We start from the raw sequence: 14,622 nt of genomic DNA, 5'->3' as shown, positions 1-14,622 counted from the left end.
GAGGGGGAAGTAGACATCAAGCTATTTTCTGGCGCCGTTGCCGGGGACCAGAAAGCTACACAACAGGAATTTCCTCCCTCGTCAACCACGCGCCAGTCCTGGACAGCATCAACAACACAACCAAATTACTTTGCCCCAACGTGACAGTGAGGTTGTCAATCTCACCGGATTGCTGTAACAATTAAATGATTAGATGTATAATGTGGATGATGATGTTTGCAGAGAACAGTAGAACGAGTATTGCAGTAGATTGTATTCGATGTAAAGAATGGACCGGGGTCCACAGTTCACTAGTGGTGTCTCTCCCATAAGAATAAGCATGTTGGGTGAACAAATTACAGTTGGGCAATTGACAAATAAAGAGGACATGACAATGCACATACATGTTATGATGAGTAGTGTGAGATTTAATTGGGCATTACGACAAAGTACATAGACCGCTATCCAGCATGCATCTATGCCTAAAAAGTCCACCTTCAAGTTATCATCCGAACCCCCTCCAGTATTAAGTTGCAAACAACAGACAATTGCATTAAGTATGGTGCGTAATGTAATCAACAAATATATCCTTAGACATAGCATTGATGTTTTATCCCTAGTGGCAACAACACGTCCACAACCTTCGGGGTTGCTATCACTCCCCCAGATTTAATGGAGACATGAACCCACTATCGAGCATAAATACTCCCTCTTTGAGTTACAAGCAACGACTTGGCCAGAGCATCTACTAATAACGGAGACCATGCAAGATCATAAACAACACATAGATGATAGATTGATAATCAATATAACATAGTATTCCATATTCATCGGATCCCAACAAACGCAACATGTAGTATTACAGATAGATGATCTTGATCATGTTAGGCAGCTCACAAGATCCAACAATGATAGCACAATTAGGAGAAGACGACCATCTAGCTATTGCTATGGACCCGTAGTCCAGGGGTGAACTACTCACACATCACTCCGGAGGCGACCATGGCGGTGAAGAGTCCTCCGGGAGATGATTCCCCTCTCCGGCAACAGAAAACAGCAACTGACTCTTCGGCATCTTGTTAATAGGTTAGTGCCGGAAATGCATAAATATGACATAAAGTATGTATAAAACATGTGAGTATCATCAATTAGGTAGCATGGAACATAAGAAATTATAGATACGTTTGAGACGTATCACGGAGGAGACGGAGTATGCACAGCACCAGGCAGATCGCGACGAGATCTTCGTGATCGACGGGCCTGCGTCGACTCAGGATACGTCGCCGTCGACCAACCTCTTCTTCTAATTTAGCATGCACTATATGGTCTGTAGTATGATCGCCGCTACTCTGATCGCGCTACTCTGATCGCCGCTACTCTAATCGGCGGGAATGATCTCTTTTGAATGCAAAATTTGAATTCTTGATTGGGAGCGGCGTTTGGGGGACGCGGCTGGGAGCGACGTCCCGAAAGGCGGCACGAACAAAACACGTCCCCCAAACGCTCAATCCGGCGCGGTTTGGGAGACGCTTTGGAGGACGCGGATGGACATGCTCTAATATACGGACACAATTACACATATAGATACAAACACGGAATACGAGTCCAGCCCCAACCACGCACACCTCACGTGCTGTACAAAGGACCCAAACCACCCTCCTCAGCAAAAGAAAAAAGAAGAAAGAAAGAAAGAAAAAAGAGCGAAACCGCAGCACACCAAAAAGTGTACCCACCACCACACGCCATCCCCCAACCTCCCGCGAGCAACCAAAATAAAAACGAAATTAAAAAAAAAGGAGGAGCGAAACGCCTCCGCGTCCGCGGGTGGGCAATGGGCAAGCAGCAGCCGCCGGCGGCGATGTCGGCGCCTGCGCCTGGCCGCCGGAAGCGGAAGAAGAAGGGCCGCCCCTCCCTGCTCGACATCCAGAAGCGCACCCTCCGCCTCCAGAAGCTGCAGCAGGAGGAGGAGGAGTCCAAGGCTCGGCAGCAGCGCCGGACCTCCACGCGCCGGAACCCCGCCCCGGACGACGCCGACTCGGGAGACGACGACTCGGACGACGACGACCACCGCCGCGACAAGAAGCTCCGCCTCGTCGTCGGCCTCCACGACGGATCAGCATCCAAGGTGGGCGCCCCTCCCCTCCCCCTGATCTGCCCCCTCCCCGCCCGAATCCGCCCGATTCCGACCACAATTTGCGCAATTCGGCACCGCTCCGCCCCTGCCGCGTACGGATCTGCGCCGCCCCGCCCCGCCCGACGAAATCCTCCCTGCTATTCTAGGCACAAAAAGGGCTGCGCGCCCTGTATTTATATTTTACTGCCCCCCATCTCCGCCGCCACGACAGTGGTCAACGCCGGCCGCCCTGCTCCAGCCTGAGTTCTCTCCCAATCATTCGCTGGTTGGACAAACCAAAAACCTCACTCGCATCACTCGCACCGCCAATAATTGGCGCATTCCATTTCTTTTTCATAAGCGGATCGCCTCAGAGCTTTTAAAGGCATGCCTTTTTTGGGGCTGGTTTCCCCTGCCTTTCGCGCCAAATTTCGCTCCATCTCGCGTCGGATCTGCAGTGTATACCTGGTAACTGGCGCCGGTAAACGCAAGCCCCACTTTTTCTGGCGCCTTTTCTCCTCGATTTCCTGCCAAGATATTTGTCTCATTGTTTTTTCAAAAAAAATTATATCTTTTTTATTATCTGCATCTGCAGGGAGAAAAGAGGAGGATAGCGACGGATGGGCGTCAAGGTCGGTTTCCTCTCCGATGCATTTATTCTTCATCTTCAGATTTCTTCTGGAGCAAAATGGCAGTAGCAACAACACCTGGACGAGTGTCCACGAAGATGCCATTTTTAAACTCCTGTAGTGCCGGATGCATTCCGGTTTGTTCTTGTTTAATTAAATGCTCCCGCCTGCCTCTGATTGTTCCTGTGGGTGGGTTTTTCATTCGCCAGAGCCGTCAGATTCCGGCCCCACCACGCCCCTGCCGGACAAAAAGTTACTGGTCTTTATCCTTGATAGGCTGCAGAAGTGAGTTGCTCTTGCTCTTCCCTTCACTCCACTCGCAGCTCTAGAACAGTCTTATCTGAGTGTTGGGTTCCTGTTGCCCTGCAGGAAGGACACCTATGGCGTGTTCTCGGAGCCGGTTGATGATGAAGAGGTTTGCTCTTGAACACGACTGTTTCTTTTGCTGCTTTTGTTTCCCGGAAGCTGATTGATCTGTGTGTGATTGTGCATTTATTGTCAGCTGCCCGACTACAGAGATATTGTCAAGCACCCAATGGATTTTTCGACTCTTCGGAAGAAGCTTGATAAGGGAGCATATGCCAACTTGGAGCAATTCGAGGTTAGTGTAGAATCTGTTTGTTGGTGCTCATTGCTGTCTGTGCTTTTCTTGGTTATTTTGGGTTTCCACATTTAGCAGGCAGAAAAATTGAGGGCATTCATAGGAATTTGCTGGGAATTTGGTTATCTTAGTTGCTATATCAACTGGATAACTGATCAACTCCACGACGCTAGTGTGTTTTTTCGTGCTGACATTTCTCCTTCATTCTTACATAGGGACATTTTCTTGCTAGATTCTTGTACTACAGTAGTTAATAACTAAAATCATGGTATCTTCTTACTTGCTCCGAAATATCTTGCCTACTGTTGTCTTTGGAGTCTTGTATTCTACTCCAGAGACAACATCACACAAATATCTTATATCATACCTATTTGCTGCCGTTGTTTGTGTGATCTGTATATCCACTTATGTGAAAAGTTGTTTAAACTATATGACTACTAAGGAATCATCTAAGGTATCTGTTATTATATAGAGTTTTATTGGAAAGAGTGATCTACTGAAAGCGCATGTTGTGAAGTAAAAAAAAACTTTTCCATAAATTCGAGGCTAGATGAAATGATAAATTGTTTAGGGAAAAACACACAAATCAGTGGGGTGGAAGCTTCTGCAATATTTACTACAAACTTCCAAGTTATACTTCTTATATAAAAAAATATTTACATTACATGTACTGCTTCTGTTACTTGTTATGGAAGTAGTAGAATATGATAAATTGCAACAACATGGAATATGCTTATTCTTTATGACCTGTTATGAAATGGTAGTAGTCAACAACAAAGTATGTTGGACTTCAGATTGAAGTTTGATATGTGGGAGACATTTGGTCAAGTGAGTAAGTTTGAACTTTCATACTTCTATAGGTTTGGTGTGTTATGCATTCTGCCACCACTGCTACTTGATTTAGTTATTTATCGCTACCACCTCTCTTACCACCTGGAAAATATTGGATCTGTAATCATAGATCTGTAGTTTTCACCAATGATTCAGTTTAGTCCTCAGATCACTAAAAGCAGAAGCCCAAACAAACAACAGCAAATAGAAAAGTGTTGTGCGGAAATGAAATACCGAGCCGCTGTCGACCGAAAGCTGGTTCCATGCGTGTGTTAAACCGTGGTCATGGTCATGCAAGTTACGCCTCAAGAATATATGGTACTTAGACTCGCTGTTGAAAATAGGCGTCCTAGTATTTAATATATAATCAAATGTTTTTTACTGTGTATAATCAAAGTTCTACTAAGCTCAAAATGATATTTGTATTATATCAAGCTCAATCAATTTGACATAGGTTGCCTATTTTCAGGACGATGTGTTCTTGATAACATCAAACGCGATGTGCTACAATTCACCAGACACAGTATACTATCGACAGGTCAAACATCGAACCTTGTTTTCAGATTTATATTATCATGATTGTGTAAAACCATGAGATGCGGCATATGTATTATTCACATTTCATGTAATATAGGCACGGGCTATTCAAGAGGTTGCTAAGAAGGACTTTGAGAATCTTAGGCAAGATAGTGATGCCAGTGAACCAGAACCAGAACCATTACCAGAACTGGAACCAAAACCACAACGTCGCAGGGGTAGGCCTCCAAAGAACACTGTGCAGCCGAAAGTTGAGAGGCCACCCGCAGAACATCCTACTACAGACTTTTCTAGGTCCACACTCGCTACTGCTGGAAATACCGGACTTCATGCACACTTGGGGTTTGATATACAACAGAGGATTGCAGATGTACTGAAAGCTTCTTTTGGCAATAGAAGCAGTGAGCACAGTTGGTCCAGCGGGCGCAAATTGGAAAGCGCTGAAGATTACTCAGGTTCTGTTTATTATATTGAATAAATCAGCATTTAATAGGATGTTGTCGACGGAAGACCTTCATTCAGTTTGACCAATTTGTTTGCCCTGTTAACATTGTTTGATGTCTTCCTTTTGTCCCAGGGTCTGGGAGTAAATGTTCAGGAAAAATGGGGAAGAACCCAGCTCTGGTAGAAGATAGTCGCCGAACTACATATTATCAGCACCAACCATCCAGTTCAATATATGAGCTGCCAAGCTCATACAACGGGACAAGGAAGCTTCTTGTACCAGTTGAGTGTCCAGCACAAGTCATGTCTCCTAAGATATCCATGATATGCCAATATAGTTTTAAGTTCTTGTTAACATTGGCGAACAGCAAGATACTATTATTCTCAGTCTAACACAATGTTTTTACCAGATCGGGGTTCAGTTGCAGCAGTCCTATCCCCGCAGTCTGGCACGTTTTGCTGCACAGCTTGGCCCTCTTGGCTGGGAAGTTGCATCGAAGCGAATTGAACAGGCCATTCCTCCTGGAATGATGTTTGGTCGCGGGTGGGTAGGAGATGATGAATCACCAAACACACTTAAGCCACCTGTACCGACTTCACTATCGACATCAGTAACACCACCAACCAGCACAGCGAGTGAACAGCAAACTGTTGTTGATCCTGCCAGCGCAATCCGTTCAGCAGGGCCTCATCCGCACGTCGCTCCATATGCTTCTACCGGGACCAGGACCGATTCTCAAGCACTATCAAGCATGCAGTGTGGATCATTGACACAGGTTTCAGCAGACCGAGGCGAACACACTGTCGAGATGAAGAGCAGCCATAATGTTCAGGAATGGCCTGCAAAGCACCAAACCATCAATGGTTTTAATGCTGTGCCAGGTACTAATCCTGACAGTTTGTTCTTCTCATTTTGTTCATCTTTTGGTTCAAAGTTGCTAGTACTAATACCCATTTACCTTTTCAGGATCGGTCATGTTTGCACCTACCGCACAACTGGTTGCGGATGCAGACACATACCGCTGATTGACCAGAGTGAGCAGAGAATACAAGCTCGACCTGTATAATTTGACATTTCGACACATGATTCCAGTCACGTGTACTGCGGGTGCCAAGCAAGGACTTTCGCTGAATCCTATTGCTGTAGTGATGCTTTTTTCGAGTGGTTGTTGCTCCGCCGTGGCCTGGTATCACCATTGTTCAAGTCTGTCTATCGTGTAATTGCTTAGTTTACTTAGGAGTTAGGATAGCGTGCAGATTGCAGAGAAGTGTAGAGGGAGTTTAACAGCATAATTAAGGTGCGGCCAGATATTAGACAAACTCTGATGTGTAGAATCCACAGGAACCATCATCTGTATAGATTATATTATTCAGTGTTATAATATTGTTGTGACAGCTTTTTCATTGTCTTGATAAACAAAACAAAACATTTTTTTACTGTTTACAAGAAAGGAGATTTTTTAAATAATATTATTATTTTATCGACAATTCCACAAATATTAAGCATTTTTGTTTGTGTTTCAAAAATACTATACCGTCGGGTTTGGAAATCTTGAATATGACTGGTCGGGTAGAGGAACCGGAAAGATGATTTGCCGATGTAGAGAAACCTGAAAGGTGACTTGTTGGAATAGAGGAACCTGAAAGGTGGCCAACATTCTATCACATGGAGTGCCAATCCAGACCGGCCGGGTTCGTGTTAGAGCCTCCCCACGCCCAAATCCGGCGAAATTTTCGTCCGGATTGGAGGAAGATTTGGCGTGGGGAGGCCCATTTTCCCAGCCGCGACCCAGGATGGATGCAACGTAATACGACGAATTCAGACAAAATAGGCGAATTCGTTCAAACATAAGCGAAATTTAATGATATTTAACATATAGAGGCGAGTTCGTACATAAATAGGCTGAATTCGTACATATATTTGAATTCGGCGATTGGCAAACTAATACTAAAACTAAAAGTGGGGCAGCCGGGGTAGTTCGGCGATAAATAGCGGTAGGCGCGCATGAAACCGAGGCGACGGCATTAACTCGCCGCATGGAAGCTACGCGTCCGGCGAATGCTGACCGGCGGCAGGCTTTTACAGCGCGCGGAAGACGATGCGATGAGGACGACGATCGGTGTCTCTCGCCGACAAGTTGGGGCCACCAGACGCGCGGGAACGTTTCGCGCGCTTTCGTTTCGTCCGGAGTCCCCGAGCGCTCCCCGGGGGGCCGGGGATGGCGTGGGCTCGCCGGATGGATGAAGGGCCAAATCCGGACGAAAACGAGGAACCGGGGGCGCGACTGGGCCGAATTTCGCCGTCCGGATGGGAAAAACGTCGCTCGGGGGCCTCGTCGGGGGACGAGTGGAGATGCTCTTATACTGGATGCACGAGATCTTCTTGTCAGTCCAGTAAAGGTTGAAAGTTTGTATTAGGGGAAGGATATGCAGATGAAGAAGACCAACCACATGCTCGGGGGATGTTGTTACACTGGAAAGCAGAAAGTTTGGAGCGCGTTTAGTTACCTGCATGGAAATCGTGGCTCACTGCGTCAGCGAGATGGGCTCACTTGTGCGTCGCGAATGGGCCATGAGCCATGAAAGCCGGGTCGTTTGGTAGGCTGTGCGGCCTTTTGCGCGCCGAAAAAGTAAGCAAGGCCCAATCGTTTGGTTACATACGAGTCCAGTTCTAGCCTCACCATTTATCTACATGGTGACCTTACCTCTCACCTCTTTAGCACGTCGACGATTCCGAAAGCAGACACCACCATGGCACCGCCGTCACGCAGTCAAAACCATCACCATGTCGCCGACCACGAAGATGAAGAGCACCATAACACCGCCGATCACGCCGGCCACAAGCATGAACACGTCGCCGATCACGAAGATGATAACCACCATGACATTGTCCGTCACGCCTGTCACAAGCATGCGCACATCGCCGACCACGTAGATGAAGACCATCTGCTAGAAGCATCATCACCTCACCGACCACGAGGACGAAGACAAACATGATGCAGTCGGTGACGCCGGCCACAAGAATCACCATGTCGTCGACCACGAAGACGAGACTACCATGACACCGCTGGTCACAAGCATCACCAAGTCGCTGACCACGAAGACAAATACCACCATGACATCACCATTCACGTCCGTTACAAGCATAACCATGTCGCCAATGACGAAGCTGAATACCACCATGACACCATCGGTCACGCCGGTCACAAGCATCACCACGTCGTGGACCACGAAGATGAACATCACCATGCCGCCGCCACCATGGATTATCACCTCTCACTTCTCACATATCATCACCACATCGCCGTCTATGAAGATGACAAGCGAGAAGTTGAGCAAAAGTACTCCAAACTATACTCACACATACGTACACATTGCAGTATACTAGTGAGTCATTTATTTATCCATCTATGTCCACCAAAATAAAAACCTTTCAACATGAAAATCATGCGGAATGGTGAGGTGAACCCACCCGTCAAAGAAAATTTCAAACGGTTGAGTGCGTGCGAAGAATTTAACAAAAATCGCTCAAAACTTCATACACGAAATTGACGATTTATGACTGACGAAACTCGAACCCGATTATGGGAAATGATTCCTATCATCAACACGCATCTTTTTCATATACAGCTTATTTCGATTCGGACTATGTTTGTGTTGATTTGAGGAGAGGGTGTGTGGAGTAGTGTAAGGGAGAGTGAGCTTAACCCAGCGTATGTGCAGATGGAGCCAAGGAGGCTTGAGAACAGACCCCTTGCGGTGACCCAGCATACCACTGCATGTTGTAGTATACAAGTCGTTGATATGATCTTTGTGAAGAGACTTCTTCACAAATTGCCATATCCCTCAGAGTGGTACAACAGAAACATTGCAGGTCATAACACTCCATACATTATTACAAACATTGTCTTAACAAGTTGGTATTCTCACAGGTCCTATGAGAACACCCTAAGATACTACTTAAGTACGATTACAACTCATAACCAAATATAAGGAGAGCTCAACAACTTATTTAGGTAAGTTCTACGTTGCTCCGCTCTATGATGCTAGGGAATATCACTACTCCTCCACCGCCGTGTCATCAGGTCCGTAGACTATCCCATAGTCTACTCCTTCTACTCCTCCGGTAAGATCAGGTTCCTCGTAGACCAGCTCGTAGTTTCCTTCTGGTGCTCCATCGTTGATGGCCTCCACTTCCGGATCACAGTCTAGCAAGGGTGTCGAAAGAAAGTGAGTACAGAGGTACTCAGCAAGTTCTAAAAGAGTAAAAAGGTGTTTGATGCACTAGCTACGACCATTGATCAGGAAATCGCAGGTCAATGCATGTTTTGAAATCATTTCTTCAAAAGGTTGCTTTTATTATGAAAACTATGCCCGTCAGTCTTCACAGGTTGACTAGAACTTCGTGGAGTTCCTTTCCTGCCGCGTTCGCAGTTCCCTTCCCGGAACAGGGAGTGATAGCCACAATTTGATACACTCTGCAGAGGTGCGTTACTTTTCCCATAAGAGATTCCACCCCTTTTGCCATCCGCAGGGACTTGCCCCGTTCACACTTCCTTTGGTGTGAGGCCAGGTATGAAAATCCAAGCCCACACCGCCTTCTCCGCGACTGCAAACCCACCCTTTTGTCCGACCCTACACCCCCAGTAGACTTCTTCCGATAATACGGCTTTACTCACGGTGTACTCCGGACAATCCATCATAGATCGTAGAGCTTATCATCACTAATGGATGGGGATTTAAAAGGCTATCCCAACCTATTACGGCAGTGCCTCCAACACCCCGCCAGCTCTACCAATCCGTTGGCGTGCAGAAGGGAAAAGATACGGCTGGCTTCCCCAGAGCCATTATAGATCTCACGGTCAACGCGGTTTGTACGGCGCTAGAATCACTGGACGGCATTGGTAATTAATCCTAGGGTGATATAACCCATGCAATGGAACCTCCACCATATCAACACATACCATGGTTCCATTACCAACCACATATTCATATTCATAGTTGGAAAGTAACATTTTATTTGCGATGCAGGAATGATAAGTATATAGCTTTGCATTTAAGTAGTAGAAAATAATCAAGTTGACATGAGCAAGGGTGAACTTGCCTGTGGATTGTGAGATAGTGCAGTTCACTGCAGTTGATGGAACCTGGACCTCGGGTTCTGTAAGAAGCATCATTGTCCTGTAAGGACAATGTTATAAAATCTAAATAATGCAATCATGGATGTATTATTTTATGTTGAATCCCTTTATCCCGCTGAGTTATAGCAATTTAGGGTTGAGTTAAGATTTGTGCCTTTAGCAGTAATTTGCAATTGATTTAAAGTGTAAACCATTTTAATTCACATAAAGTAAGATACTTCAAAGTAAAACTACTTTACTTGGTGATTTCTTTACTCATTCAAAGATAATTTAAAATCATAGAGTTACCTCTATAGTTTTTGGAATAAAAAGGAATATAGTATTTTTCTTGGAAAAAATACCTTTCTCAAAAGAAATGACTTGGAATAAGAGAATTTCCTTTTGAAATGTTTGAAAATAAGTATTTGAACTTATTTGAGATTTTTCCTTGAATTTTAAATACAAGGAAATAATAGTTTAAAATTCCAAGTTATTATTTAAATTCTTCAAATTCATAATTTTGAATTTGTTTCTTAAATTCTATTTCATATTTTATTCTGGTTAAGATTTATTTTTCATTCACTAATCCAATTTTTAATGGATTTTTAGAGTTGTATTTTATTTACTAAAAAATTGGTTAAATCCTTGTCTTTTTTTAAAAAGTAAAAAGACTAAATTACCCCTGGCCCCTATTGGGCCAGCCCACTTAACTAAGGCCCATGGGACATCCCACTAAGGCTAGTCCCATTATGGGTATGTGGCGCCGAAGCGGCCCACCTCACTCACTCGCTCGTCTCTCTCACTCGCTTGTCCCTAACCCTAACTCTCTCGCGACGCCTGTGGCGATGGCGTCGCCGCCCTGGCCGCCGCCACGCTCCGGCCATCTCCGTGCTCCCCTGCCATAGCCACCTACCAAATCGGGACCGCCGCGAGACGATCTACCGATCTGTCCGCGTGGTTTCCCCCATCTCTTCCTCTCCTGGCGAATCGCCCCTCTCTGGATCTCGTGGAGAATCGCCTCTGGCGATTGACGATCTCCGGCGAGTTCTCGTCCTCGCCGCCGATGTGTGCGCCTCCGAGACTGACCTGGCGCGGGTGCTGCTCGCAGTACCTGTGTCGTCGTCTCTGGTGCTCTGCTACGGTGGTGGTATTCGTGTTCGCCGGCGTAACGTCGGCGCCTACCCTGGCTTTGCAGCTGCTATGGCCGCGCGAGCACTGCCTCGCCATGCCCTAGCCTCTGCTTCCAGGCGCGTGTAAGTTTCTTCACCTCCTCCTTCTCTTCTCCATGTCTGTGCGCCTCTCTTGCTTCTGTACTTCTTCTTCCTCATGTTCTGTTGCTTTCTGGTGATCCCGTGATCACACAGAGCTCTGCCATGGCTGCTTAATCTGCCTATGCTCCATTTGCTGCAAGCTCATGGCAAATCACTAGTTTCTGGTACTGGCCAGTGTTGCCTTGCTTGATGTACATGCTCTGTTTGCTTATCTGTTGCTCCTAGCCTGCTCTAATCTTGCTATGCTCTGCTGTGCTTATTTATGAGCTTGCTATGCCATGTTGTACTTGCTTATGGGCTTGCTTGTGCTTACTGGCATGTTATACTTGCTTGTCCAGGTGTACTGTGGTGCATCAGTGACACTTGTGAGTGCCAGTGGTGCTTGTGAAGTGCTTCTGTGCTTCCTGTGTAAGCTAATGATCCATTGGATCATCCATTGCTTGTTGGCTAGCTTATCTGTGTGGCTTGACTTGATTCAATTGATCCATTTGATCAATTAGATGTCAGTAATTGCTTACTGATTAATTCTGTGGCTAAGTGATTCTTTTTCCTTGTTGATGCTGATGCTCAAGCATCACTATGCTACTGCTTACTTGTGCTATTGCTTGCTCTAGCTTACTGGACTAGATCCAGTGGCTGTGATGCAGTGATTGGTGCTATGATACCCTATAGTGTGCTACTGTCAATAGATAGCATGGATCTGTGATAAATTCATGCTTGAATAAATTGATTTATGATAAACTGCTTATGCAGTGATGATTTAAATGACTTGCTTGCATAGGAATTTGCTATTCATGATTGTTTAGCAAGCAAATGAATCTGAATCCATTTCTGGATGATGATGTGCTATAGTTGGCTTTATTTCAAATGGTGCTAAGTGTGATGTGACCTCAGTAGCCTTGCTACTGCTTGGTTGCTCACCTGTTTGATTGGATCTTGTGGCTACTCAACCTTTGCTTGCATATCTGGGGATCATACTAGATATGAATGCCAATATGCTTGCCTGATGAAATCTAGGGTTTACTGATGGTTATAAGCTTAGGATTTTCTGTGTAGTCTTTAATAGCTGCTAATCATAGCAATACATCTACTGGTGCTATCTGTGCATAAGATCTTGCTAGCTTCTGTGCATAAGATCTGTATCTGGATGATTTCCATTTTTAGTGGCTTTTAGACTGGCAGTAATCCTTGGTGAAAACCAAGTGATGATCTACCCCTTTGAGCATCTGCTCAATCCCATGACTATGTCATGCATAATTTATGGATCAGATCCATTGGATCTGTCCAGGAACTTGGTATACCTTGTTCCAGCTCCTAGAGTGAAATATTTGGTTGTTGCAGACTTGTGGTTTTGTGCACAGCCCTTCACCTCCAGATTCTGGTTGATCTTCTCAGGTCACCATGATTCCTGGTGGCTAAGTGGTTGTGTGTTGGTTATGTTCTTGAGTATGAACTGGATGAACTTGTGTTGGCTCTAGCTTCACCCTTACCTGGTGAATTATCCTATCTGGTCGACTGTCATGGTTCTAGGGTTTGTGTTCTATTTATATGATCTCTACTTCTACTCTGGCCATGACACACAAGGCCTGGTTACTTTGTGACTGATGACCCACAAGTATAGGGGGTGTATCGTAGTATTTTCGATAAGTAAGAATGTCGATCCCAACGAGGAGCAGAAGGTGTTGACAAGCAGTTTCGATGAAGGATTCACTGTAAATGCTCACAGACAAGTATTCAGGGGGTTTTGATGTAACAGTTGAATAAAGTACGAGTAAGTAAAGTGCGAGAGTAACAATTGCAGCGAGTGGCCCAATCCTTTTTAGCACAAAGGACAAGCCGGTTTGTTTACTTATAATGACCAAACGTTCTCGAGGACACACGGGATTTTAGTCTAGTGCTTTCGCTACATACGGCTAAATAATCTTCATTGTTATGATAAGTGTTGTGTGGGTGAACCTATGCTAATGTACCGCCCTTCCTAGGACTAATACATACTTGTGATTATACCCCTTGCAAGCATCCGCAACTACAAGAAAGTAATTAAGAATAATCTAACCACAGCCTTAAACTCTGAGATCCTGCGATCCCTCCTGCATCGATATACCAACGGGGGTTTAGGTTTCTGTCACTCCGGCAACCCCGCAATTAGCAAATGAATACAAGATGCATTCCCCTAGGCCCATAAATGGTGAAGTGTCATGTAGTCGACGTTCACATGACACCACTAGAAGAATAACACCACAACTTAAGTATCATACCATTGAATATTACTCATCCATAGTTCACTACTAACATTTAGACTTCCCCCATGTCCTCAAGAACTAAACGAACTACTCACGAGACATCATATGGAACATGATCAGAGGTGATATGATGATGAATAACAATCTGAACATAAACTTGGTTCAATGGTTTCACTCAATAGCATCAACAACAAGTAGAGATCGATACCGGGAGAGTTTCCCCTATCAAACAATCAAGATCAAACCCAAATTGCTACGGCGGTGACGATGTCCAGCGGTGGAGACGGCGGTGATGATGGTGGAGATGATGATGATGGTGATGGAGATGATGTCCAGCTCGATGACGGTGACGATGGCGTCGATTTCCCCCTCCCGGAGGGAATTTCCCCGGCGGATTCCTGCCCGCCGGAGAGCTCTTTTCTCTCTGGTGTTCTCCGCCCCGCAGAGGCGGCTGTAACTCTTCGTGAGGAACCCTCTGTGGCTTAGGTCTTCAGGACGAAGGGTTTCGCGAAGAAAAGGAGGCGAAAGGAGCCGTGGGCCCCCCACACTACATGGCGGCGCGGCCAGGCCATGGGCCGCGCCGCCCTAGGGTATGGGCCCACCCTGGGTCCTCCCGGCTCCTCCTTCTGGCTTCCTTCGTCATCTTGAAAAATAGGATTTTTGGTATAATTTCCTTCCACAGTTGATCTTCCGAAATATTGCGTTCTGACGGTGCTTTTTCCAGCAGAATCCTGGCTCCGGTGCTTGATCCTCCAATAATGATGAAACATGCAAAATAGATGAAATAACATAAGTATTGTGTCCCAATATGAAATATATCAATGAATAACAGCAAATTATGATATAAAATAGTG

General features: G+C 45.6%; 1 protein-coding gene across 1 annotated transcript; it reads left to right on the top strand.

The window, feature by feature from the left end:
* The first annotated feature begins 1,723 nt into the window (after positions 1 to 1,723).
* LOC127302853 (uncharacterized) lies at positions 1,724 to 6,529 on the top strand. Its single transcript, XM_051333542.2, has 10 exons — positions 1,724 to 2,104; positions 2,688 to 2,724; positions 2,931 to 3,006; positions 3,091 to 3,136; positions 3,224 to 3,322; positions 4,623 to 4,691; positions 4,788 to 5,145; positions 5,268 to 5,416; positions 5,545 to 6,016; positions 6,102 to 6,529. Exons 1-10 carry the CDS (start codon positions 1,811 to 1,813, stop codon positions 6,158 to 6,160), a joined length of 1,659 nt encoding a protein of 552 aa, XP_051189502.1. The 5' UTR covers positions 1,724 to 1,810; the 3' UTR covers positions 6,161 to 6,529.
* The last annotated feature ends 8,093 nt before the right edge of the window (positions 6,530 to 14,622 follow it).

Source organism: Lolium perenne, chromosome 5 (assembly GCF_019359855.2).
Source record: "Lolium perenne isolate Kyuss_39 chromosome 5, Kyuss_2.0, whole genome shotgun sequence".
Taxonomy (NCBI): domain Eukaryota; kingdom Viridiplantae; phylum Streptophyta; class Magnoliopsida; order Poales; family Poaceae; genus Lolium; species Lolium perenne.
The sequence above is the reverse complement of the archived record's forward strand: the minus strand, read 5'-3'. Positions and strand labels throughout refer to the sequence as shown.